Source organism: Oreochromis niloticus, linkage group LG13 (assembly GCF_001858045.2).
Source record: "Oreochromis niloticus isolate F11D_XX linkage group LG13, O_niloticus_UMD_NMBU, whole genome shotgun sequence".
Lineage (NCBI taxonomy): Eukaryota > Metazoa > Chordata > Actinopteri > Cichliformes > Cichlidae > Oreochromis > Oreochromis niloticus.
In genome coordinates this window covers 25,019,386-25,043,975 of record NC_031978.2, presented here as the reverse complement: position 1 = coordinate 25,043,975, position 24,590 = coordinate 25,019,386, and the positions used below count along the sequence as shown (strand labels likewise).

Below are 24,590 nucleotides of genomic sequence, written 5' to 3'. Positions count from 1 at the left end.
ATTCTCTTTTTCTGACAATGCTGTATTTTATTCTGTTGTATATAGTATCTTATTCTTATTCTTTTTATCTTATCCTATTCCAGTGTTTTTCTTAATTTTTGCTACTGTAACTTTGCACTGTCCACTTTCTGCTGTGACACAACAAATTTCCCATGTGTGGGACTAATAAAGGTTATTTTATCTTATCTTATCTTATTCCAAACACGTCTTTTGATATGTCACATGTGTGTGTTTGTATTTAAAAATAATAGATTATTAGAGTTTTGGATTTTCTAATTAGTTTTTTTCGGTTATTATGATCATATATCATATATCATATATAAATCTATATAGCCAAATACAAATACACCCTCAACAGGGTCACTGTGATATGAACATTAATAAAGACTAAAATTAAGGATATTTCCGGTATTTTATTAGTTAGTTTTCCGAGCACATAATATTATTTCAGTTAGTTCATTTATTTTCTTGAAAGTCTATTTTTTTTATTATTTTTCCCCACATCTAGTTTTTATTTTGAGTTGTGTTTAATTAACAATAATAAAACCAGCATCAGCATGTAGGCAGCAGCTTTTTTTTATTGTCGGTCTTGAGCAGGATGTTTCTTTTCTGAGAACAACTGTGAAATATGTTGAACGCTCATAATGAAGCAGTTATAAAAAGGCACACCAAACAATTCACCAGTGAAGAAAATGTTCAATCGAGACGGAAGAAGCCAACTCTAAAATTCCTTCAGGATGCATTTGGCGTGGAGGAGTGCACTTTGTACAAAAAGAACAAAGTGACAAGCCAGAATATTAATAACAGTAACACTGAAAGGTCCAACTGTGATCAGACGTAAGAATCAAATCATCGCCCATACCACAGATTCATCGCTTCTCCGTCTGTAAAACTTGGGTCACAGTCTAAGTGATACACAGAATTTATTCCCCATTTATTTCCCACAGAGCTCTAAGAGTAAGTCAGACTGCATGATTACCTAGCCAAAGAAGAAAACCATATGCTTTGCGCACATTGTGTGTTTTGTGAGAGAGGAAAAGGGGTTGACGTGATCCCTGGTGACAACCATGACTATCTACCTCAATCCAGCTACATTCGTCTGTGTTTGCTTTCTAGCTCACTGCAGCGTAAGTTGCCAGCACAATGTTTATGATTATGTAGATTATGTGAACATGAAGACTGATTTAGAAATACTATGTTTTGTGTCATTGCGGTTGTGTAATGAAAAAGTATGAATATGAAATTTGGAATAATGGAGGGAAAAAAAACCCCAACTCATCTTTTCCTTCTTTACTTCTTTTTCCTCAGATAAATCCCCACGTGCAGATGCATTATGGGTAAATATAAACCAGTGACATCACATGTCTGAAATACCTGTGGCTTTCTTGAGTGGGAGAAAAAACCCCATCTCTAGGTCCTTCCTGTCTTGATGTATAAAGCTTCAGGGCAGCCAATCATGTAGCCATTGTGGCAGACAGAGGAAGACGGGTGGCGTGGTCAATTGGCATTATGCTGCCAGTTGAAATAGCCCCCTTGTTTTTGTTTTCGTCTGTGGGAGAACCATTGTGGCTGATGACTCCTATTTAAAAGACCATCCAATATGCAGGGATGTCACCTCAAACTGCCCATAAACGTAATTGCCCGTCCATTTGCTTCTGCCTTTAGAAGCCCCCAATAAAAGCATCCTGTCAGATGCAACTGCCACAAAGTTTAGTGACAAGCTCCAGCAGCAAAAAGTTTTTAAAGATGCTAGCCAAGTAGAAGAGGATATGAAGGCAGCGACAGGCAGAGAGGTAACTACCACTTGTGTCATAGTCTAAGAAAAGAAATGCCTGCCTATAATCCCTTACACATGGAAGGAGTGAGATTATAGAGCAGGTGTAGTGGAGTGTGAATGAGTTTGTGTGTATCGGCAATGACATGCAGGTTTAAAAGATCAAAAAAGCAATAAAAAACTGCAAGACAAAAAACACCTCGTGGGCTTTACTCCTTGCAATTGATGTACTCGTGGCTCTATCACAGCAGAGTAACAATGCAAGACTGGTAGAGTTTAAAATGCCCCGGAATACGTTTTCTGCATTTTCTCTTTATATTTTTTCCATGTGACACTTTGCTTTTTAAGCTCTTTTTGATGCCTTTTGTTTTGTTGCATGATGATGACTTAACAGTGAGCTGGGGCTGCTAATGCGCCGATTCTGGTAAGTGCTTTCGAAAGCAGCATCTACGGCGAATCTAGTGAATTAAAACCGTCTCGGAGCCATTCCCCCATTTGCAATAAGCAATCTTAGCCCAGATATGTTAGGTGTCTGGAAGCCTCCCCTGAGCGAACGCTGATATTGGTGGTGGTAAAATGTTGGTTGCTAACCTACAGAGAGACCTCTTATCACATGCCAGGTGTCTGGGTCGTCACCCCACCTGCGTGCAGCAACACGCTTGCAGTGCTCTCTTCTCTGCTTGCTGCTGGAACACAGGCAGAAGCAAACACGCCATCCCTAGAATGGATAAACAGACCTGCTGCTAAATATTCCTGCTATCTCTCCTTTCAAGTGCTGTATTCCTCTCCTGACTGTTTTCGTCCTGCTCCACCAATTACTACAACTTATGATTTTGCTCGCACTGACTACTTTCTGCTCAATCTTTTTTCCTCTCCTCTCCTTTCCTCTCCTCTCCTCTCTGCAAGTCTGTTTCTCTTTATTCTCTACCTTCTTTTCTATCCACTTGACTCACAGTTATCTGTCAAATTCCACCCTGGCGGCTGCTGCGCCTGAATCAATCAGAGTTGACTAGCTTTCGGCTTATCTGCACCCTAGGTGATTGATTTTCCTCGTTAGGTATAATTTGATGCTCTATCCCATCTCTTCCAGAGCAAATTAAATTGTAGTCGAGTCCAATGCGCTGGTGTGAGCGAGCGTGTGCATATGTGAGCGAGGGAGAAAGAAAGCGAGTGAGGCAGAGCAAGCCTAAAATGTTTGACTTCTGTGTATGTTTTGGTGTCTGAGTGTATGTGACTGCGTGTCACCACAGTAGGCTGATAGATACAGTAAATGGGAAGTGGCGGGCAAACCAAAGGAGGCTGTAGTACACTCCTGCTGACAATCCACACACACACACACACACACATACACACTGCTGCCTGACATAGTGAAATATAGTTTCACAGAGTGGCTGATGTTCTTTTTTGGCTGTGCATTTATAAACAAGATAACAAGCTAGATTAAGAATGTATCTTGTTAGTGCCAATCTATTCCAACTGAAAGTAAAAAAGTATGAAATCTGATAAAAAAAACTTTACTTGAGCTATCAATTCTGCGTGTTCCAATCAGGTTTACTATTTATTCATTGCAGTTCTAATCACATTCCCTTCATACTGAATATTGGATCTGCTTGTATGATGCAGGATTGCAAAATACATCTAACATTTTCTCACATCCTGATTTACTCTTGTTCTCTTTTACACTAGGATACTGTACTGTACAATAGAACAATGTAGCAAAATTAAATGTCTAAGGCAGACAGAATATTAGAATGAATGCCTAAAGACATGATTTGTCTTTGTTGCGTGATTTTGTGATTTTATCCATTTAGACATTTCATGTTTCCCCAAAATTAAATTGAAAGATTTCTAACAAAACAAACAACAGATTTCGTCTCTCTTTGCTTATTTTCTATAAATTTTTGGCTTGAAGATGTCACACTGTGTTCATTATTCAAATTATATCGGTTCAGTAATGATATGAATAGATAAATACCCACTTGTAGCATTTTCATAAATTACCAAAATTCTGACAAAAGCCGTACCAGGTTTACAAGAAATGGTTGATTGATCATAATCCACCCAGGGCTATCACCACAGGTGGGTAAGCCATCAGCATTACTAAAGGGGCAAATTTCACCGGCTAACTGGCCACCCCTAGATGTGCCTGGCTCACAGCCCTGAGGATTGCTAGATGAGGACTTGGGGCAAAAAAGTGTGTTGAATATCTGCAGTTTATGCATCAGAAATTGTTTACTAAACGACTACTTTTTTGGACATAGTTTTGAAAGGTCACTGAAGTTGTCACTGGAAATACTGAAAAGTTTGACTGTGTTATTGTTTGGTTGTTTTGTGCATCAGGATTTTTGACATGTAAAGTTTTGCCAGCACTGATCTAAGAAGTCTTGAGTTGTGGGCAAATACGTGTTTTGTAACCACTAAATTCAATCACTGACACGAGAATATTTGCAGCAGATGCCATGAAAGTCACTTCAGATGTTCCCGACATATTGCATTCATTCTCGAGTCTGATCAAATGTTCTTGTGTAATTAAAAGAAAGGTGTTGATGAGACTAGAGAAGCCAAAAACGTAATGCCTCCCGCTACAGCTGTTGTCAGCACAGGGGCATACAAATGTTGTGAACACTGGAAGCCATTAAGATGTGATCTACCCACCTCGTCCTTGTCTTCTGCCTGGATGAAGAGGGGCAGGGCAAAGCCCACCTGTGCCAGTTCGGTGATGCGGACCCGATATTCAGAACTGTTGAACTTCGGGGCGTTGTCATTCTTGTCAATTAACAGGATGGTGAAGGTGGTCACCACCGTTGCCCTAGATGGACTGCGGTCGTCATTCAGCTCGGTGGCCTAACAGGAAGCCAGAGCAGGAAATGTTCATCAGAGAGAGAAAGAGAGAGGGACACAGAAAAAAAGAGAGAGACATAGAGAGAGTGAGAGAGAGCGATCCATTTGATTGGACTGAAAATGTCATTCTGGATGGAGGCGGTCAGCACGCAATCTCACTCGGTATTTACAGCTGTTCATTTATTGGATCAAAAGGTGGACAGACGGCCTAAAAGCAATCACAGAAATAGGCTCAAAGTGAGGCCAAGAGAAGGCCAGCACATGTACATCCACACATACACACTCATACGCATGAACACACAATGAGATTTAGGTGAAAGAAGTCCAATTGAGGAGACACAATTACACACACTCTGTTTTTGCCTGCCTCAGTTATTGAAGATGGCTGCCCTCTGAAATGAAAAAAATAGGAGGGAAAGATAGAAAGGGGCAACCGCTGTCTTTTATTGACGGGCGAGTGTCACAGGCAATAGGAGGAGAAGCAGAAACAACATGCCAGTCTCTGGATAATCAGATAGTTTAGCCTCTTTCGTAACAGTACTCCAGAATAATTTGACCTCCACCTCCTCGTGCTCAGCGCTATCTAAGCTGCCTGAAGTTGAGAAATTAGTTGTATTACTACGGCACACTCCAATCAATAGCAGCACCAGCTAAAAAAGCACAAGAAGAGGAGAGAAAATTTAGAGACGAGGGGGAAAAATCCATATCTTATAAATACATTTTTGGGTGACATTTTTTCTTTTCCAGCCTTTTTGCTCATTCTACTTTTCTGGTTAGTAATTATTGATTTCAATTAAAAAGACAAGCCTGAGCCTGGAATATGTTTGCCAGAATCTCTTTTTGTATTAAACCTCAGAGCCAAATGTATCTCAATGGTCTCTCGTGTAAAAATGTCACGCGACCTGCTTTTTATTACCAATAATTGCAGCCAAATCAGTAAATGCAAGAACGCCAGAGAGGCCATTTGATATTTAAAGGCCGTTTATCTTAAGGTCTGGCAGATTTGACTTGTCAAGCTATCAAGATCACGAATGCAACATTGTAACTACACAGAAAAATGAGGCCTTTGTTCACAAATCTTTCCGCTTTCAGCAGGACTTGGAAATCCATTTCACGCACCCTCACACCCTGTGGGAACCACTCGGTGTACAACGGTGGAAGAGAAGAAATAATGACAACAAAAGTGGAGGACTGGACAAGGTGGCAAGGCTGCGGGTCGGGAGGTGGGGGGACAAGGGGGGACGAGAGGGAAGGAGTGACATGCTAAAAAGCCAAGCGAGACAGACTCGGCTCATGGAGGGATACAGGGATTCAGAGATCACACCTGCTTCAAACAAAAGAAAAAGGGAAAAAATGGAGGAACAAAGGAGGCCTCAGCATTAAGGAGGACTCTAAATCCTCTTCCTCTTTCTTGTTCTCTGCTCCCCTTGTTCTAATATCTGCTCATTCAGCACGAGCCTCTGGAGGGGACATTATCACAGAATCACAAGCATGAATATGGCCACTAATGAGCCCAATAAAAGCACTTGAGTTTGTCAGAGTCTCATTTGTGCAGAAGCATATTGACAAAGCATCTAAAGATATACTGCACGCACATCGTACATATCTAGTACAAACTGATTTCCTGCATAAGCGACAGACTGTATATCCAGTCTAAGAGGTCTGTTTAGTTGGTCTTTGGAGACTATATCTAGCCTAGATAGAATACACTTTCATATCAAAGTTCTCTCTTAATCCAGCGGTGAAGCAGCCTTTCAGTCTCTTGTCTAGGCCACGACAGTCCCTCCACCCCACAACTCCCCCCACATTCAGCAGCTCACCCTGACAGTCAGAGAGAATCCTGCTGAGTAGAGGGGGTTTTCTCTGTCCAGCTGCCCATTCACTGTCAGGGATCCACTGATGTAGTCCAGGGCAAAAACACTGTTTGTGTTTCCTAGATGGAGTGAGAGAGAGAGAGAGAGAGAGAGGGAGAGAGAGGCAGACCAAAGAAAGTCAGAGAGAGAAACAAAACCGGCATGGTTGATAATTCAACATGTCTCCTGGGATACAACAAGAATCCTCTGGAAGGGAAGGTGGTGGATGAGCCATGTGCAAGTCTCTATTTCATGTAATATGGATACTGCGTTCACTGTGCTGTCTTTTATCTCTGTACCTCCCTTAGGCTGGCCGACCTCCTCCAACCTGTCCACAAGCTGCTTCTCCTGAACCCGCTTTATTTCTGTCACCCTCCCCTTCCACTGCCTTCAGTTTTTCACTTCTTTATTGAGTTCATCTGTAATTTATGTAGTGATAATGCTGTCAGTAACTGATTGCAAGCATGGTTACACATCCCAGGAACTACAAGCATCGTGGCTGATATCGGAAAGATCTTTCTTTTTAAATATCGCTGTTAGTGTCACAGAGACTTTTTTAAAAATTAAATAAATGGGCTACTGTTTTGTTTGTCTGTGAATTCTCATATGCAGGCATAAAACCATTTGTGCTTGCACCATGAGTCTCCTGTATCATTCGTGCTGCTGATTGGCAGTTCAATCGCAATAAAAGCAACAAAGACGATGCATGCTAGCAAGAAAGGGTGTGATGTAGGATATCAAATGTTTTTAAGTTTGAATTTAAAACGATCTTTACTTAAAAACTAAAATCCACAGATGAACTTAAAGAACATATTTGGATGTATAATTTGGTATTAATAGAATCTGTAACATGATAGGCTTACAATACAGACTGACTGCAGTCACCCCTTTTTGCACGGGTTGATAAATTGCATTAACTTTGTCATACTCCATGCACTCCTTCAGAGAGGAGCATTTCAAATTATGAACGCTGCACTGTTCTCATTAACAAGTTCAAGTGTGCCTGGTGTTATCTATTCACTTCAATTAAACAGGTTAAAATATTAGACCGAGGCCCACTTGAGTCCTCTTCTAATATTTTCTTATTCCCTCTCTTCCTTTTCAAATTACCGTCCTTCTCGTTAACTTTCACACCTCTCTCACACTTTTCTGTGACACTTTCTCTTTCTGTCTCTCTCTCTCCCTCTCTCTCTCAGACACCCTGCTAATTACGCCCAGCAGATGGAGAGCACAAACAAAAGTACACCCAATGGCCCTCACCTCTTCACTTTTAATGTTCTCTCGCTCCAGCCCCGCACTGCCTGGTATCTGCGTCTCTCAGATCAGATGCTCAAGTCTCACTCAGAGAAGCTAATGCCTTTACACTTTCAGTGTGATCCTTGGCGCCGATGATGTGTTATATGAGACGTGAATAGCCCTTTTGAAATCTCTGGTAAGTAGCACTTTATAAATGTGAATGTTATTACAGCAATCTGTTCAGCTAAAGGCAAACAATGGAGGAGACAAGACTAAATGAGATCAATGAATGAATGGGAAACATACCTAGGACTAATTCAATTACACCGTGTTAACATGGAGCACTTTAACACTTTTAACAGCGGCCACCACAGCAGGTCATCTGTGATGTCACACACTGCAGGTTAAACAGGTTAATGTGAGAGAATGATCAAAAATCAAATAATGCTGAACAGATAAAGCATAATCGACTAAATCAAAAATATCTGACAAAAATGAGCACTACACATCAGCACACCATTATGCTGTATGCCAGGGTTGTCAAAAATAAGGCCCAGGGCGCTAGAATTGGCCTGGAATAGACTAGCACACTGGACAGCTTTAGAAAATATAAAGGATGGCATCGCTTTTCAATTTTTACCTCTAGTTTCAGAGGTTTTACAGCTTTTCCTGCTAATAAAGACGTTTCCATAGCCTTTCATACAACAGTAAAATAATAGATACACAAGTAAAGTTTTTTTTTTTACTATTGACTATAGAAATTTATGGATTTTTATTAATTTGTTTTTACAATGGCCCCAGTTTAAAAAAAGTTCTATTGTGAATTAAGAAGAATTTTCATTTTAAATTATATTACACAATTTAGGTGGTAGAATTTAAGTCATGCTGACAGATTTCTTTCATTTGTTTTGGACACATTTATTTATTGGTTTTAACAAGTTTTACATAATGCATCATAGGTTTCTTTCCTTTACTACATCAGGATTTTTTATAATGTAGAAAAACTAAGTCGCACTGTTGAAATTGCACTACTTTTTCTTATACTGAGATATCTGAGACATTTAATGTGTATTTTAACGTGTTTATACTGACAGATAGGAGAGTTTGACTGGTCTGGTCCATTTGAGATTAATGTAAGCTGTATGTGGCATTCTATGTAAAAATGACTTCGATGCTAGCGTGTTCAAATTTAATTTGAACACGCCAGCGTCATAAACAGTGTGGTCATGTTTAACTAAAACTTGGTATTGAAATCTTATAAGGTTAAGCACCACAACATTTAACATGCATCGCTTTCAGTATGGCACAACTCTGAACGAGAGACACTCACATGATTGGACTGTGCATGCCTCCTGTGTCAAATTTAATACCATGTTTGTTATTTGCAATAGCATTAAGACATTTGTTTAGGATGCTCTTTTGCTATTTCCATGCAGAAAACAGATTGCTCAGTCTGCACCTGTGTGGATGGTCGGAAGCACCTGCTGCAGTACGCACACTTAGAGGGACTCTGCTTTTGGTGGCAATGACGGCGAGAGCTAAACATTTACAGGTGTGGTTACACTTCACCATAGTTGATACTGAAGCCTTTTGCACATATGGCAGGGTGTTTTGTGGCACACATCAGTGTTGTGTCTGAAGGAGAGGGCCTAGAGAAAAACAAAAAATGAGCTCTTGAATTTATTTGGTTTCAAGGCTAACATAACTCCAGTTTTGGCAGATTACAAACATATGTATACTGTATTTACTTTAGGGTCCTTTCAGTAAAAATTAAACAGATCTGTCTGAAATACAATTTAAGGTTCTGTCCAGAAATTCGTTGTAGCTAATCCCCTGGCTTTGTCCTAATAACATAAATCAGTCATGGTTTTTGTAGCTTACCAACTATTACTTCTTTTACTCTGCAAAAGACAGATTATTTTGTGTGAACGTACAACAACTGCAATTATTAAAAGAAAAGTTTATTGTGACGGTAAACCACTTTACATTTTGAGACATGACTCAGAATTCATTTCTCAAATTGCTTGTTCATTAGCTTTTGCATGATTAAACTAACTTCCTTTCACTATATGACATGATAAATGCAATATCCCCCGAGAATGCATATTCTCTTCACATGCGGATTTTCCCTTTTTCTGAAACCCTACATTCACAAGTAAGAACACTGTGAACCTCGAGCTACACTTTGAGTGGGATTAAGAAACATTCTCTTTCAGATAGGTTAGAGTAATAGCTGAGGTCTAGACTTCAGAGAAACACGTTGAGATGGTAAGTCTATAGTATACAACGGCTAGGGGTCAACAGATTAACCCATGCCTGTGTTCCCCACTCCCCACTCGGCACTCTATTATTGCCCTGTATCTAGTCTGGAATGGAAGGGAGGGAAACTACAGAAGAATGAACATAGAGGAGAGGAGCCAAGCTAGCAAAGAGAGCAAAGCTTTGGGGTAATTGGCATTGGACTGAGGCCAAAAGGTGGAGAGTAGGATGTAGAAGGCACAGAAACTACTGCTGATCATATCCAGCCTACATAATGAATTTAGTTATGTAAGTGATGACAAGTGCCATCTATCTATCTATCTATCTATCTATCTATCTATCTATCTATCTATCTATCTATCTATCTATCTATCTATCTATCTAGTGAAATATAAAGATGCTGACAAGGATTAAAACCATCATAAAACCTATCCTTTAGCTTCGAGACTACCTTATTGATGAACTGCACAATGACTAGTGAGCCAATAAGCCAGTAAGTCTGATGTTTTCCAAGTTGTTGGTTAACATTAGACTTACTGGCTTATTTGACTTAAGTCAAATTTAATACTTAATACCCCAAATTTATTTAGAGGCAATCGCTATGATTAAAACAAACCAAAGAAACAAAAGACCATTGGTATGAAACAGCTTTATATTGTTATATTACCCACTTACACACTTAGACCTCATGGTCAGCATGAATAATTCCTATGGTCACAAAATTGATTCCCAACATGAATTTGACCAACAATCATTTTGGGCCATTTGCTAAAACGGCAGATGCTCTCATTTTTCTTTGGGTGACAGTCCTAATAGGTGTAGAACACTGAAAATGACCACAATCGGAAGCAGGAAGACAATGAAACACAGGATCAATAACATAGAATATTGCAAAAAGATGGCCACATGTAATCAATGTAATAATCCTGCAGTAACCGCTAGACCCAAGTATCTTATTAGGAGAAGTATAGTAGTGTGTTGCTGTAAGAGTGTGCATGGGGGGAAAAAAACACAAAAAAACTGCCAGTTTGTGTTATGCACTAGTGACACTAAGCTGACACAACATTCATTGCAACATTTCTTTTTGCCTGATGGGAGAGGCAGGCAAGTTGATGTTGACAACAATTGTTAGAGGTGGTGGGAGGGTAACGCGCATCAGGGACTTAGACCCACTCTGTGTGGGCATCTTGCCTCTAAATTGCTTTGTCAGCTTCAGTGGCCTGACTAGAATGCCAATCTTCTCCAACAGCCGCCCCTTGCCCGGACGACTGGGTGCTCACCTGGCCGAGCGGCTATCGTGCATACACAAACACGCGCATCTACAAAAAGCTCTAGAGTGCCGTGCTGTAATGTACATTTGCGAGATAACAGCAGGCTGCTGGTTGTACTCTCTGCATGCATCCGTTGAGAGGCTTTGACTCGTTGCTTCAGGTTCCATTGAAGGGGCCTTTGAAGGGCACCGTTGTGTTGAGCTTGACCAGAGAGACAGACTGAAATTACACAGGGTGACTCAGAGGTGCCACTGAGAAAGAAAATATAATCATAATCTAATTGCTGATGCAAAGTGTTCTCCAGTGCTCTGCTAGGACACAGTGATTAGACCCCCAACGGATGAAAATTGCTGTTCAAAGATACACACGCACCCAAATTATACACAAATAACAATAAACTCCTTATTTGAATTTTGAAATTCAAATTTGTTATTATGAATTTGTGTTTCGTGCGTGTTAATATTTTGCCGTTTCAATTCCGAACTCCTAAGAAGAAATTCAAAGATTTGTGTACGTGTGTGTGTCAGAGTGCATTTAGTGCTAACCAGGAGAGTTTGACTCTGTGATGTGAGACTCCAGGGGATTAGCCATGCTCTCACATTACCAACAGTACTGGACTGGAAAATGAGAAAGCATGGCATGATTTTGTCTAGACTGGGTCTGCACACTCAAATTCATCCACTCACGCACACACACCTCGAGAAATGCCCACAGGCACTGAGACACACACAAACTCACACACGCAGCTCTTATTTTCTGGGAATTTATAATGTGCTCAACAGCTTCAATGGCCAGTGCTACAATTACAAAATAAAAGAAATCCAAATAATTTGCCACTTTTGAAGAATCTCGGCATTACCAAAGAATAGGTGGAAAACACGAGTGTAGATTTCATATTATGTATTGACAAACACATTTACACCCTTGCATCATTAACAATGGAGTGAAGGCTTATTTCCTGAGAACAGTTTTGTTATTGAAATTCACTCCCTCACAAAGAGCAAAGGAGCGAGTGTAGACACAGGGGGAAAAACGGGCTAGTGATTCTGAGCGACTTCCGTGTTCTAAGTTGAAAAAGTGGAAAACTTACACGTGTAGTTATTATGGGAGGATTGCCCTGGAGAGCAGAAGGAATAAGGGATCTGATCTGATGAGTTCAACCAGGCATGTGGCGCGTGGATAACAATGACTTTCAGCTGAAACAGGACTTCTCCGAGTGTAATCGCCATGACTAAGCTAGTGACAACTGTTTTTTCTAGTTTGTGACAACACCATGGGGGCGCTGGAACATTCTAGTAATGTGATATGGCAAGCAGCCAGTGCTTAGAGGCTCGGGGCTAAGATTTTGTGTACTTTGCTAAATGTACACAAATTAGTGTCACTTTTAAGGATTACGCCTACAGGCATTCATATTAATGATGAGGTTTTAGTTATTGTCTTCAAACTACACTCGCTTCAAAATCTAAATGAACAGCTTCTCACTTACACTGATTTGCTTATGCACGTGCTCATCTGTGCATTCACACAAACCCTTTAGTGTATGACAGCTACTAGTGCATATGTATGTGCTCCTGTGTGTCTGTGATGTGAAGTGATAATGCCATTGGCAGACAAGCTGCATTTCATGAATACTAAATGAATTAGCTTCATCAAAAGTTTTTTTCTTCAGAAAAGATTCAAGGACAAGTATTGTCTGAGAATGTCTGGCACATGAAACCTACTTCCGTTTGCAACCTTTGGTTGACACAGTTAGTAAGACGCACGTAAGCGGTCTTTGTGCTTTGACCCTTCCTGCCTTACTTATGCTGTAACCTGATGTGCAGCTCCAGAGACGTGGATCCCTTCATTGCCAGCAACCCATGTAAATGCTGTTAATGGTGTTGGCCATTTGCTAGGCTATGTTGTATGCTCTGCACAGATTCTATAGATGTATAAATTAAGCTTTACTTTCATGAGTATCTCTACACCGAGGATGCCACATGCATTTTACATCAAATGGCACATACAGCCTACTTTGATTTTAAGCGGGTGGGACTCGTCAAACTTCCTATTTCTGTCAGTACATTCAGCAGCACGTCTCACTTTTTCTATATAATAAAACATACTGCTGTAGTAAATGAAAGAAATCTGTCAGCACGACTTAAATGATAAGTAATAAATGTGAACTTATGGAAAAAGTACTGAAAGCTCATTGTCCAGACAGCTGTAATTATAAATCAGATTTTTTTTTATATTTTGCAAAAAAAATGTCCTATTTATGGAGGCATTGTAAAAAAACAAAACAATAAAATCTCATAAAGTTCTATAGTTGATAGTGAAAAAACAGATAATTCTTTATCTATTATTTCACTGCAGTATGAATGGGCATGGGGAAGGTCTTTATTAGTAGGAAAACGGTAAAATATAGTTAAAAGTCTAAAATATATGTCTTTCTTTACATTTTCCAAAGCTCTCAAGTGGGCCAGACCAGAGTCTTTGCTAGGCCAATTCTGACCCCCGGGCCTTTTGTTTGACACCCCTGCTCTAAACATTTAGACAAATGCTGCTTTTCCAGTAACGAGTGGGAGGATTGCTGAACAACAGTGGAATTTTTTGCCATAGCAGTACTTATTGACTTGAATTTACAACAGGCTCTTGCAGCCACTTATCTTTGAATATGCTTAGTGAATCCAATGAGATGTTAGCCTTTTGAGCCTCTACCAAAAGAACTAGTCAGATTTGCTTGTTCTATGACATGGGACATGATCCCACACCCATCGACGTGACATGATCAGGCCAAGCTGGACATTTTCTCATATCTTAGTTTTTTATTGACTTATGTGTGAAAAGTGAAATTAACAGCTAAGAACAACAACAAACAAAAAGAAAGAGGAAGAGAAGTACAGTTTACCTCTACCCTGCTGGCCAACAACAATACTGTTGGTTTGGTAACGTTACAAATAATTGAAGACACAGTCATCCCATGACCATTGTTGGAAGTGTGTGGGTGGAATGGGAGCCTGTCCAACTGCAGTTTGGACAGGGCATAAATCCTACTTTATTACATATTTATTAGGAACAAACAGCATTAAAACATTCTGTGTGCTTCCTCCAGCGACTTTAGCTCAAGATGCCACTGACCTAACCTAACCTCAGACCCACACAATTCTCATCCTGGTCACAGATAAATGTATCCACGATCCACAATCTTCAGGTCTCATGAAAAATAATTAGGCTTACAGCTATTGATTCCTGGATTTGGTCTGTCAGCCCAAGACGTCACAGTCTCTTTTCAACTGAGTATTGAACTGGCAGTGTGGTCTTATCGCCAGTGTGTGTATTTGAAGTGTATTTGTAGCAGCATGTTTGCGAAAAATCTTGTTGGTGTCTCTCAGTGAGACTAGGCTAGACTGATTTACCCTATTATCTGATTTTTTTTGCAGCGTGCTAGACAATACAAAGTCAGGTTTTGCACAGTGTACAAAACAGCAGCGGGTTAGAAGACAGCAGAAGAGGAAATTGGATTTGACACTGGGAAATGCTGTTGTTCACAAGCCAATAGCTTAGAATATCACTTCTTAAGGCCAGCAGTGTCCTCTTTATCCCAAGGGTAAATGAACAGAACAGCAATTGATAAACCTTCAGTGTATGCTGGAAATACAACAAAAGCAAAACAGACCTTTTATTACAATGAAAACACAGACCAATAACTGAGCTCAAGAGTGGAAAAGAATTTGAACAGCTGTGCAGTTTTTGTGGTCTTTCAAGGTGCATTGCTCTGCTAGCAGGGGCTGCTGCCTTTGAGGAGTGTTGTTGCCATGCGGGGTGTCCTTGGTCTTCCACCACATCCAGTTGGCTAGCACACATCAGAATAACACATGGATGTGAGCATCATGTCCTCACAACGCAGCAGATTTTGCATCGTAAGGAGATGATCAGTATTATTGACTTCACATGTCAGTTGCTGTAATGCTGAGGCTGATCACATCATAACAAAGTGAGGCCTGGACTTGGCTGTGATTGCATTTGATTGCTGCACTCTACTAGACACCACTAGACTTCACTAGTCCTGGGATTGTGTCGCAATCAGCGTCCCGCAGACTATCTGCCTTCCCTGAGAGATTACATAGCATCGGGCTGTGGTGAGCCTCAGAGCGTCTAATTGAAAACCAGCAGAAATCCCCGTGATGCGACAGTGACAATAAGAGCTCCCTATAGAATAACAGGTATTAGGCTTGTCCATATTACAACATGTCTGCTGATACAAGTTAGGCAGTAGTCGCATGGAATCAGAGCATCAGGGTGTAGCAGTACTGAGAGATAAAGATATGTGAGGAAAGACAGACAACGGGAAATAATCGCCTTTGCAACTTATCAGCGTGTCCAGGCAGGAAATGGCATGCCTGTACCTGTGACACCGCTTTGCTGAGGGCAGGCTGGAGGATGTCCCCCTAATACTAACTGCAGTGGACAGTGGGCACCTGTTCTGTCTCTGTGTCCATAGGCAAATGTGTATGTGCAATATGTGGTCTTGCTCTTCAGGTTCCTGACAGACTTCAAAATACCCAGTGAAGTTATGATATTGTAAATCTGTACTACTTTAGCTGCAAATTAAATAACATCTTTGCTGCAGTTTCCCAGCACGAAGACGCTACAATGAGAAAGGAAGAATGGTCTAAAAGGAAAGAAAAGTGTAGCGATGGAAGGAGCTTAGAGTGGGATTAGTTGTGCTTGCATGTGACAAAAGCGATAGAACCAAGCACACAAAGATAAACAAGAGGCTGATATGAAAGGCTTGGGGGATGTCCTTTCGTTCTGTGAGACGCAAGGCTGACTTTTATTCTGCTTATTCTTACACTATCATTACAGCGCAGAGGAGAGGCTACAGAAACTTTACACAAGCTTAACTCTTATCCTAACGGACAGCAATATTTTTGGGGCAAGACTGCTTGCCTCAAGTCCTCTGTAATAGAAATCACAGAAAGCAAGACAGAAAGTTCTTTTTAGCAGGTAAAATATGTTCAGTAGGTCAATATTGGGTATTTTTGATATTTCTTAAGATGAATACTGTGCTTTAATTTCCTGTTCTTTTCTTATTTCTCCGTTCCTCCGTCTGTGTCTGTCTGTAAGTGTGAAGTAGGTGATCTGTCCGAGCATATATGTGTGCAGACAGACACACATGAGCATGTAGCGAGTAGATATTGTGCTAAAATGAGTCCATCTGGGCTTTAGAGTGATAGTTCCTTAGGTCATTGGGGGTGTCATTGAGACTGACTAGTGTTGTCTGTGTTTCCCCCCTGTCGTCCTCGGGGATGGGTTTGAGCAGATGATGGCTGACGTTTTGGGATTGTTTACTGCTTGAGTTGATGTTCAAAAGCTATGGTGTAATGCTATAGATGTGGATAATATAATAATATGGTACGGCAGAAGCTCATTGGTGTAGAAGCTCATCAGTCAGAAACACCACGGGTTTGTGTATTCTTTATCTTTCTTTTTAGTCCCAATTTATTTATGTGCTTAGTTTCTTCTTTAGCTCTGCTGTAGCTTGATAGGATGGCTAAGCATCATCTCAGTGATGACAGTGGTGCAAAGCTGTTATGATCTTATCTTTTAGAGGGATTAATCTGACTAATCTTTCCAAAGATCTAACAACTGGAGTCAAAGTTGAGATGCTAGTGTTAGAGGAGAACTGTCACGGGAACATGTAATCTGATACTCCTGAGAGGAACTGGAGTCACAGCAAGCAGTGAAACAGGACTAAGCATGCAGATATTTGATTCCAAAGACATCTGAGTGCCAAGTATCCATCCTGAGATCAAGTGTTTTCATACAGAAACACCTGAAGCACGAGCTACCCCAAGGAGGAGGAGCCACGGATCTACTCCCTAGTCACTCCCGAATGATTGAGCTTCTCCCAATCAAACCATTAACTCATTATTTTTTTCTTTAAAAAGGGTTTTTAATGTGTATTTAAATTTTATTACATGCCAGATGTGTGACTGAATAAGTAGGAAGAAGGACCACTAAGAGTGATCGATAAGGATCTGCTGCACAGCTTTCCCAAATAAAAAGCCTTGCAAAAATGACAAATACAATAATCACAAAAAGGCATGCTGGACTGATTTTATTTCAATTCAGCATGCCTCTCAGCATTAAGGAGCATGCTAACATGATTACTACAACGTGAATTAAGTATTGTCTTTTAATCTTGTTTGCAGGCACATTGCATGGTCAATGCTGCTTTTAAGCTGCTTTTAAGCTGTTTTGATGATTATACTGCACGCCCCATTTAAGATATGCAGGGATCAACATCATTAAGTAATAAATGCATGAAATAAAAAGTAACTTGTCTATTTGGAGCGACTTTAGTACCACTGACAATGATGAGCATTAAGTAATTTACCGACCATCAACTCAGAAGAAAGATTGTGTTTTAGCCACACTTAAAAAACAAAACAAAACTCTGTCAGGAGTATACATGAATATGTTTGTTTGTTTAAGGCAACAGCCACTATGGGTATGTGATAAAATCTTTCTTTCTCATTACCAGTAATTGAGGAATTGTTGGAGCATTTTGGGTCAGAAACCCCCCCACAGATGTTTAGAGCAGGAAAAATCCAATGGATAGTTCAGCAGTGGGCTATTCCTAAAGTGATATATAATGAGAGCAGTGAGTCAGAGGTCCAATAAGAGGGCTAAGTCTCACCCTGTGGACCGGGGATTTACCATCAGAACCGCTACCCTGAATCTCCTTCATCATAACAAAAAAATAACAACTGCAACACTGCGGGCAGAGTGCTGCTGCGATTCTATCTCATGTACACATCAAATCCCAGATACACTCCCCTGATTGGAGGAGGGAGAGGAAATCCTCATCTTGAGTCCCACAATCATTAGCGTGAATCACAGCTGCAATTAAAACCTCGTTTATCTTAATTACTGAACTAATGAGACGAGTCCCGCAGGAGTGAGCCGCAGTCTCAGAGGACACTCGGGGTGAGGAGCGGGAAGGCAAGAGAGGAGTCATGCAGAGTCACACTTAAGTCTGCAAACAAGCACGCCCTCGCACTAATCTGAGCAGATAGACAGAGGCATATGTGTAAGCGTGCATGTACGAGCACACACATATAGAGGCATACACACACATATATCCATGCAAAATGCATCATCATATAACCTTACCCTCCCACCTTTATCTCCTAGCACTACATCACCCTTCAACTTCCATTATCTATCAAACTTATAATGATTTTATCAAGCCTACAGACTCCATCTCCATAAGGGCTTAGTGCGGTGCTATAACTCTTGATTTTGCAACGACCGGGAATACATCGCACCACCTAATTAATGTCTTTTTAATGCTTTTCTCCTCCAGAGCTTAACTCAGCCAAGCTCAACTTTGCAACAAGCACAACACACACAACAATACAACATGTGGCAGCAGACGGTAAGTAAGACTGAGTAGGTGTGTGCACTGAATGGGAGCAGCGGGTTTATGGTGAGCTCAGTAAAGAAGTGGGCTGGGCAGTGGCCTCTTTGTCCCGAGCATACAGCTATCGAGCGCACACACTCACAAATAATGCATGGCTGCGCACATGCGTGGACAAAGGGTCAAATTCCTTCGTTCAGCTGTGAGATTGCGCAGTGACTCAGCAGATGGTAGAAGAATGAATATCTTTATCACCACAAATTCCCATGGTGTGCCAAGCTTATCAAGCGGTGCCAGCCCTTATCAGCCAGCTGGCAATAGTGGAGGCACCGATGTCCCTCCATCCTGGCCATTCTGGGCTCAACAGGGGGCAAGCAGAGTTTAAAGGATACAGTCCACAGACGGTTGTAATCCTCCCAATGGGTGTTTATTTTCCACCACGCAGATCAATGTTTCAGTCCTGAAGGATCTTTGAGGGATTGTTCGTCCTTCAGGATTGAAACACTGATTGTGGTTGAAATAAACACCCTGCAGGGGTATTAAAGGAGCACTGCAGCAGTGGATGGACAACACAGTCAAAAGTGTTTGTGTGTTTTATCTTAATAAAAATAGGGATGCTTCATGTCTCTCCTGATTAACTATGATTCAGCTGGGCAACAGGTTTGTATTCTCAAACAGGTCGAATAAGTCTGACTGATACGTTCAGCGGCTGCGATGCATACAAGCAACACAACTGGGTCAATTACTCAGATATAAATCATAATTTAAATTGACTATTCGCCGCTCACAGAAGCTTTGTGACAGTCAAGAATAATTTATAATAGTGCTGTCAAAATTATTGCATCCTTTTTTGTGAGTCAATTGTAATATCTGACACATTAGAAAGAAAAATGAACACAATTAGCACGGCTGGATCTGTTCACAAGTTATGTAGGGTTCTGTAAATTGCACAGGTGGCTCACCGTCCCCGTGTCAAAACAGGTGTTAATGTGCATCAATGAGGAGAAAGAAACGAAACAGCTGAGGGTAAACTGATGGAACAGTCATCAGGTAAACTTGTTTTCCATCCTCTTCAGATACAATGTCAACAAATAGCACTAACATTAAGTTAATGTGCAGTCAACTCTCGATCTGTCTGTATCTGGTCTGCATCCACTTCCATGAGTTCTGCTTTTCTGGCACATGAAAATGCATTCATATCCATGTGCACAAAAAAGAAAAGTGTGCCTTCCAGTAATTAACTCTCTAAACATTTGTCCAGGCCAGTTACCCTGGGGCAATGTTGAAACTTCAAATGAGCATGCTTAAGTTTAAAAGAAGGAAATGGACTCAAGCAAGATGGCGTCACAGTGACTACTGATTTGGAGAAAATTAAAAAGGTTGATTAGCTGGGTATACTGGGCAATATGATTATATTTCTCTCAATAAATATTACCAAGTATTCATCCAAGCCACAGGACTGTGCAAAAGTCTTCAGCTGCCCCTCATTTGATAGGAAAATAGGAGATAAGTGCATCAATTTATAGATATATTAGACAGTCAACATGCTTTTAATGAATTCGGCAGTGTGTTTGGGATCATCGTCAAGCTGAAGTGGCGAATATGCAGTCCCAAACCTTGACGGAGCCTCCACCGTGTTTTCCAGAGGGCTGCAGACACTCACTGTTGTACCTCTCTCCTGTGTAATTTGATATACTTCAGCCTTTCTCACAATGACCAAAGAAAATCTTTGAAAGATGTTCATTAAGTCTTGATAAGTATCACCTCGCGAGCACTTAAAAGAGAGTCTTGCTACTTTGAAGTAAAACATAAAAAAATGAGTGGTGATTCAAGACTTTTGCACATTACTGTAAGAATGGCTTATTTATATTTAATGTTAATATTCGCTTCCACTTATTCCACTTAGAGGAAATTAAATTCTATATTAATTCCATGCTTTTTTCCTTTCTTCTATCAGAAGCTTCAGTCTTAAAAAGGTAATTTATTGCAATTAATCACAGCAAACCTTTTCATTAATACCTTTTCTTTTAAACTGATTAAGAGCTGTAGTTACAAAATAATAGCATCTTAAAAAAAGAGAGTGATTTACTACAGCAGGAGGAATTTAGGATACTGTCATCATTATGTCATTAAGCTGTTCTGAGTTATGCTTTCTGCATTAAGAGCTAACTGTAAGATAAATTGGCACAGGTGTAAACATGACAGCTGAATTATTCTGAGTGTTCACTTAATCTAGTTATATTCATAATACTGGGGTGCATTTAAAGTTTATCCTGTTACATAGTCAGTCAATATTACTCTTGTTGTAACTTCTCCCAGATATCCATCTCCACCTTTAGCGCAAGCTTAACAAAGAGTTTTACAGGATTACAAAGCATGTGAAACATAGTAAACCAGTTTCACAGAGCAAAGTGGTGCAGTGGCGCATAAAGATTAAGACACAAAGTTGCAAAGTGTGTGCAGAGTTAATGCTTTTGCTGCATGCCGTTAGTACTCATAACAATAATTATTTCACAAAATTTTTACATTAAATTGATTCCTTGAGCCTCGGAAGGATGAATATAGCATTCATGTCATTACAAATACCTGTCTATCTGAGTCGATCCCAGACGCGGATCGACACCAAAGTTTAACTTTAAGCAACCTTGCCCCAGGGTCAATCTGTCCACCAACTTTCATGAAGTCAGTTCAGTTTGTGAGATATCTTCCTGGCAGACAGACAGACAAAGTAACTGGCAGGCATAAACATCATATCCTTGGCAGAAGTAAGAAAACTGAGTATTTAATGCAGGATCACTGCTTCATCCTTATCAGCACCATACAAGCTGTACAACTCCAAAGTAAAGCTCTCAGATATAGTAACACCAACACAAGTCAGGGATTTCTGAAGTGAGCTTAATATGGCGGTCATTTGTTTTGGCACTTTATCTCAAATCTAAAACAAAATCTTAAAGAAAACAAACAAAAAAAAAAGCGAAGGGAGACGACAACAGAAAAATCGTGGCATCCTTCTCGTCTGCCGAAGGTAAAATTTGTCACGCTGACAAATCATAATCCTGTTTTGATGGCACAAGCCAACTTGAGAATGATAACACAAAATGAAAGCTGACTTCTGCATAACTGAACGAAAACAGTGATTAATAAATGCTCACAGCCAAGCCTATTCTCCAATTCTGAAGAGCTCCTCTCTGCTGTTATTGACTGTTGTGCTTGATGAGACTTGTCTATTATTACTGCGGAATTATGATAAGAGGTGATCGATTCCCCTCTCTGTGCTGCGGATGTCAGATCGATTATGTGACTCAGACCTGTGATGATGGTGTAGCCGATTCCTCTTGGTCGACCAAGATCCTGGTCAATGGCTGTTATCTTCCGCACTTCGTATCCCTGCAGACACACACACACAAATATAACCTGTAAGCTGCATGCTGCATGTTGTTGAAAAGTAGTTTCCACTTTAATCAGAGGAATAAGAATAATATCAAACACTTGAAACACAGTTAGCAGTTTTTGCTAAATAAAATACAACTACATGCTATTCTGTCCTCTGCTATGTGCACACAGGATGATAGACTTGAACATGTTTGAAATCTCCTTTCTCTTTTCTTCTTTTTAAAATCAGGACAGGATACTTATTTCATCCCGGTGAATCAGATATCTGTAACCAAAGCATCAGCAAGCTAACAGAATATTCCTAGGCATATCAAGACCGTGAATGTCCACTTATCTCTCACAAAGACGTGCCCATCAAATTTTAAAACATAACAGTATTGTATTTCCAATCCTCCTTTGTATCTCTTCAATGGAGAGGGTGGAAAAAAACGTAAAAAGTGCAGGCAAATCACAAACTATTTTTTCTTTATGTGTGTTATTAGCATTTCATTGGGGTTTATTTCTCCTTTCATTGTTTCGAAGTTCCCCTGCTGCGTCAATGACTCTGCTACTCAACAAAACCACAGTGTGACAGCTGAAAAAAGAGAAAAAAAAATCAAAACGAAAGACAGAAAGCTATTCGAAAAGTCTTTGATCCGCTGAGCTTTCTCAGCCTTCTTGCCTCAATCAGACGCAGCGGTGGTACTTAAAAACCCCTGTGCTGCAGTGAGATTGAGAGACCTTCCCTTACTTCCTTCCTTCTCTCCTCCGTCCCTCCCTTACTCCCATCTCAGCCCTCTTACTCACACCCGAGCAGGCTGCCTCCCATTGATCCTGCAAATTGTGTCTAAGACGTGTTTATGCTCCATTTCTGCCAAAGCATCTCCTGTCATTGACCAATTACAGCAGAATCAATTACAAGCCTTTTAGAGAGACTGATTCGCACCTATCACAAACTGAGGGGGAAACACACACACACACACACAAATGAGAAAGATGCAGGGACATACTAAGAGAGGAACAGAGAAAGTGAGTGTGAAGAAGTGATGCTGAAGTAATATGAGCAATATTCTCGAGCTGTCCACACAAGTGCAATATGTTCAATCAAGCGTCAAAGATACAATCCCTCCCCTCCTGCACACACATGCAGACACACACTAACATGTATACACTGAACCTCTTCTCCCTCTTTTCATCCTTTCATTTCTAGCTATACAGTGCATTACCCCCCCCACCATCCTCCTCTCCTTCTCCTCATTGAGTTGACAGCCAAATTGCGTTTGTCCTAGAAGGGGCTTAAACGTCAGTCCGAGCGCAGATTCACAGCTATAACAGCTAAAAACCCTGCCCTGTGATTTCATCTGAAAATAAGAAAAAAAACCATTTCTTCTACTCCTTTGTCAAACTTTTCCCTGGATGACCGCTTGATTGGCTCAGGAATAAAAGAAAGATAGAAACAGAGAAACAAACAGGCCGCCAGAGAGAGGCAGAGGTAGGAACAGAGCGTGCGCACTTACACCTTTGAGAAATGACCTATGACAGGGACCCAAGTTTGATATCTCTACGTGTAAATGTCAAGGGCCTTGAGAACAGTTGACACTCATTCCGTCACTGTACGCCCTCGGCTTATCACCACCAAACACTGCATAATGGAAATGACACAGAATACCACATGAGGTCACTGAAGGTGTGTCTGTGTAAGTGTGGTGCTGCTGCGGGCTTGTACTTATGTGTCTGGCTTTAAGCACTGTTGTAATCCTGTGTCTGTAGTGGGGTCAACAGGGCTAAGTAATAGATTTCTGATTTTGGCTGTGCATCTGCCGTGACATGCTCTTACATTGTAACTGTAATAGGATTAGACACTGCCCCCTACTGTTAGAGGTAAGAGATGAGGCACTCCGAGGCAGTATTACTGAGGATTAAAGCTTCCAAGCTGCTGTGATCTGGAATCCACTTACTAATGTTAACTTTACAATCCAATGTAATTTCACTCTTTTTAAAAAAAATCTTCCCTCTTATTCCCTCATCTAACTTTATACCTGTTTTTTTTTCTTCTCTCCGGTCACCTTTTTCTCATTCCACCCCAACATCCTACTCTCTTTCCATACCCTCACACCTCCCCCCTTCCTCCTATTGTGACCTTCCTGGTGACAGTTGATGAATCAGAGAGTCTGGGAGACACCGGGCTTCGACTCCGTCACGCCCCGTTAATATGCATGCAAATGTAGCACTTGACATTTCTACTACAGCGCATTCGGGCTGGGAACGAGGGACGTGCGGGTTGTTGTGTGAGTCGGGGGGCTGATTTGGGTGAGAGACTGGGGAGGAGACAGAACGAAAACTGATAGAGTGAGAAACCGAAATCGGGACGGACAGTGTTATGCCCCTGTGTGTAATTCTCTCTCTACAAGTGGAAACATCAGTAGCTGGACCATTAGCCACCTGGGAACTGAGTTTAAGAGCTGAGCCAGGAGAGTGAACATAATGGTGTACAGAGAAACAGACATTTAGTGTATCAGATACCCATTATAAACCTACTTGAGATTGAAACAAAGCTATGGCCATTTTGAGTCCCT

The 24,590-nt window shown here is 40.7% G+C and overlaps 1 protein-coding gene across 3 annotated transcripts in view; it reads right to left on the bottom strand.

Annotated features, from left to right (window-relative positions):
• cdh23 (cadherin-related 23) overlaps window positions 1–24,590 on the bottom strand; it is a 179,327-nt gene that overhangs the window by 77,248 nt on the left and 77,489 nt on the right. For all 3 annotated transcript variants that reach the window (XM_025897324.1, XM_019366741.2, XM_025897323.1), the window contains exons 9-11: window positions 21,951–22,029; window positions 6,436–6,548; window positions 4,430–4,618 (exon numbers count right to left, since the gene is read on the bottom strand). In XM_025897324.1, coding sequence (XP_025753109.1) covers window positions 4,430–4,618; window positions 6,436–6,548; window positions 21,951–22,029 — 381 coding nt within the window. The remainder of the gene's footprint in view (window positions 1–4,429; window positions 4,619–6,435; window positions 6,549–21,950; window positions 22,030–24,590) is intronic.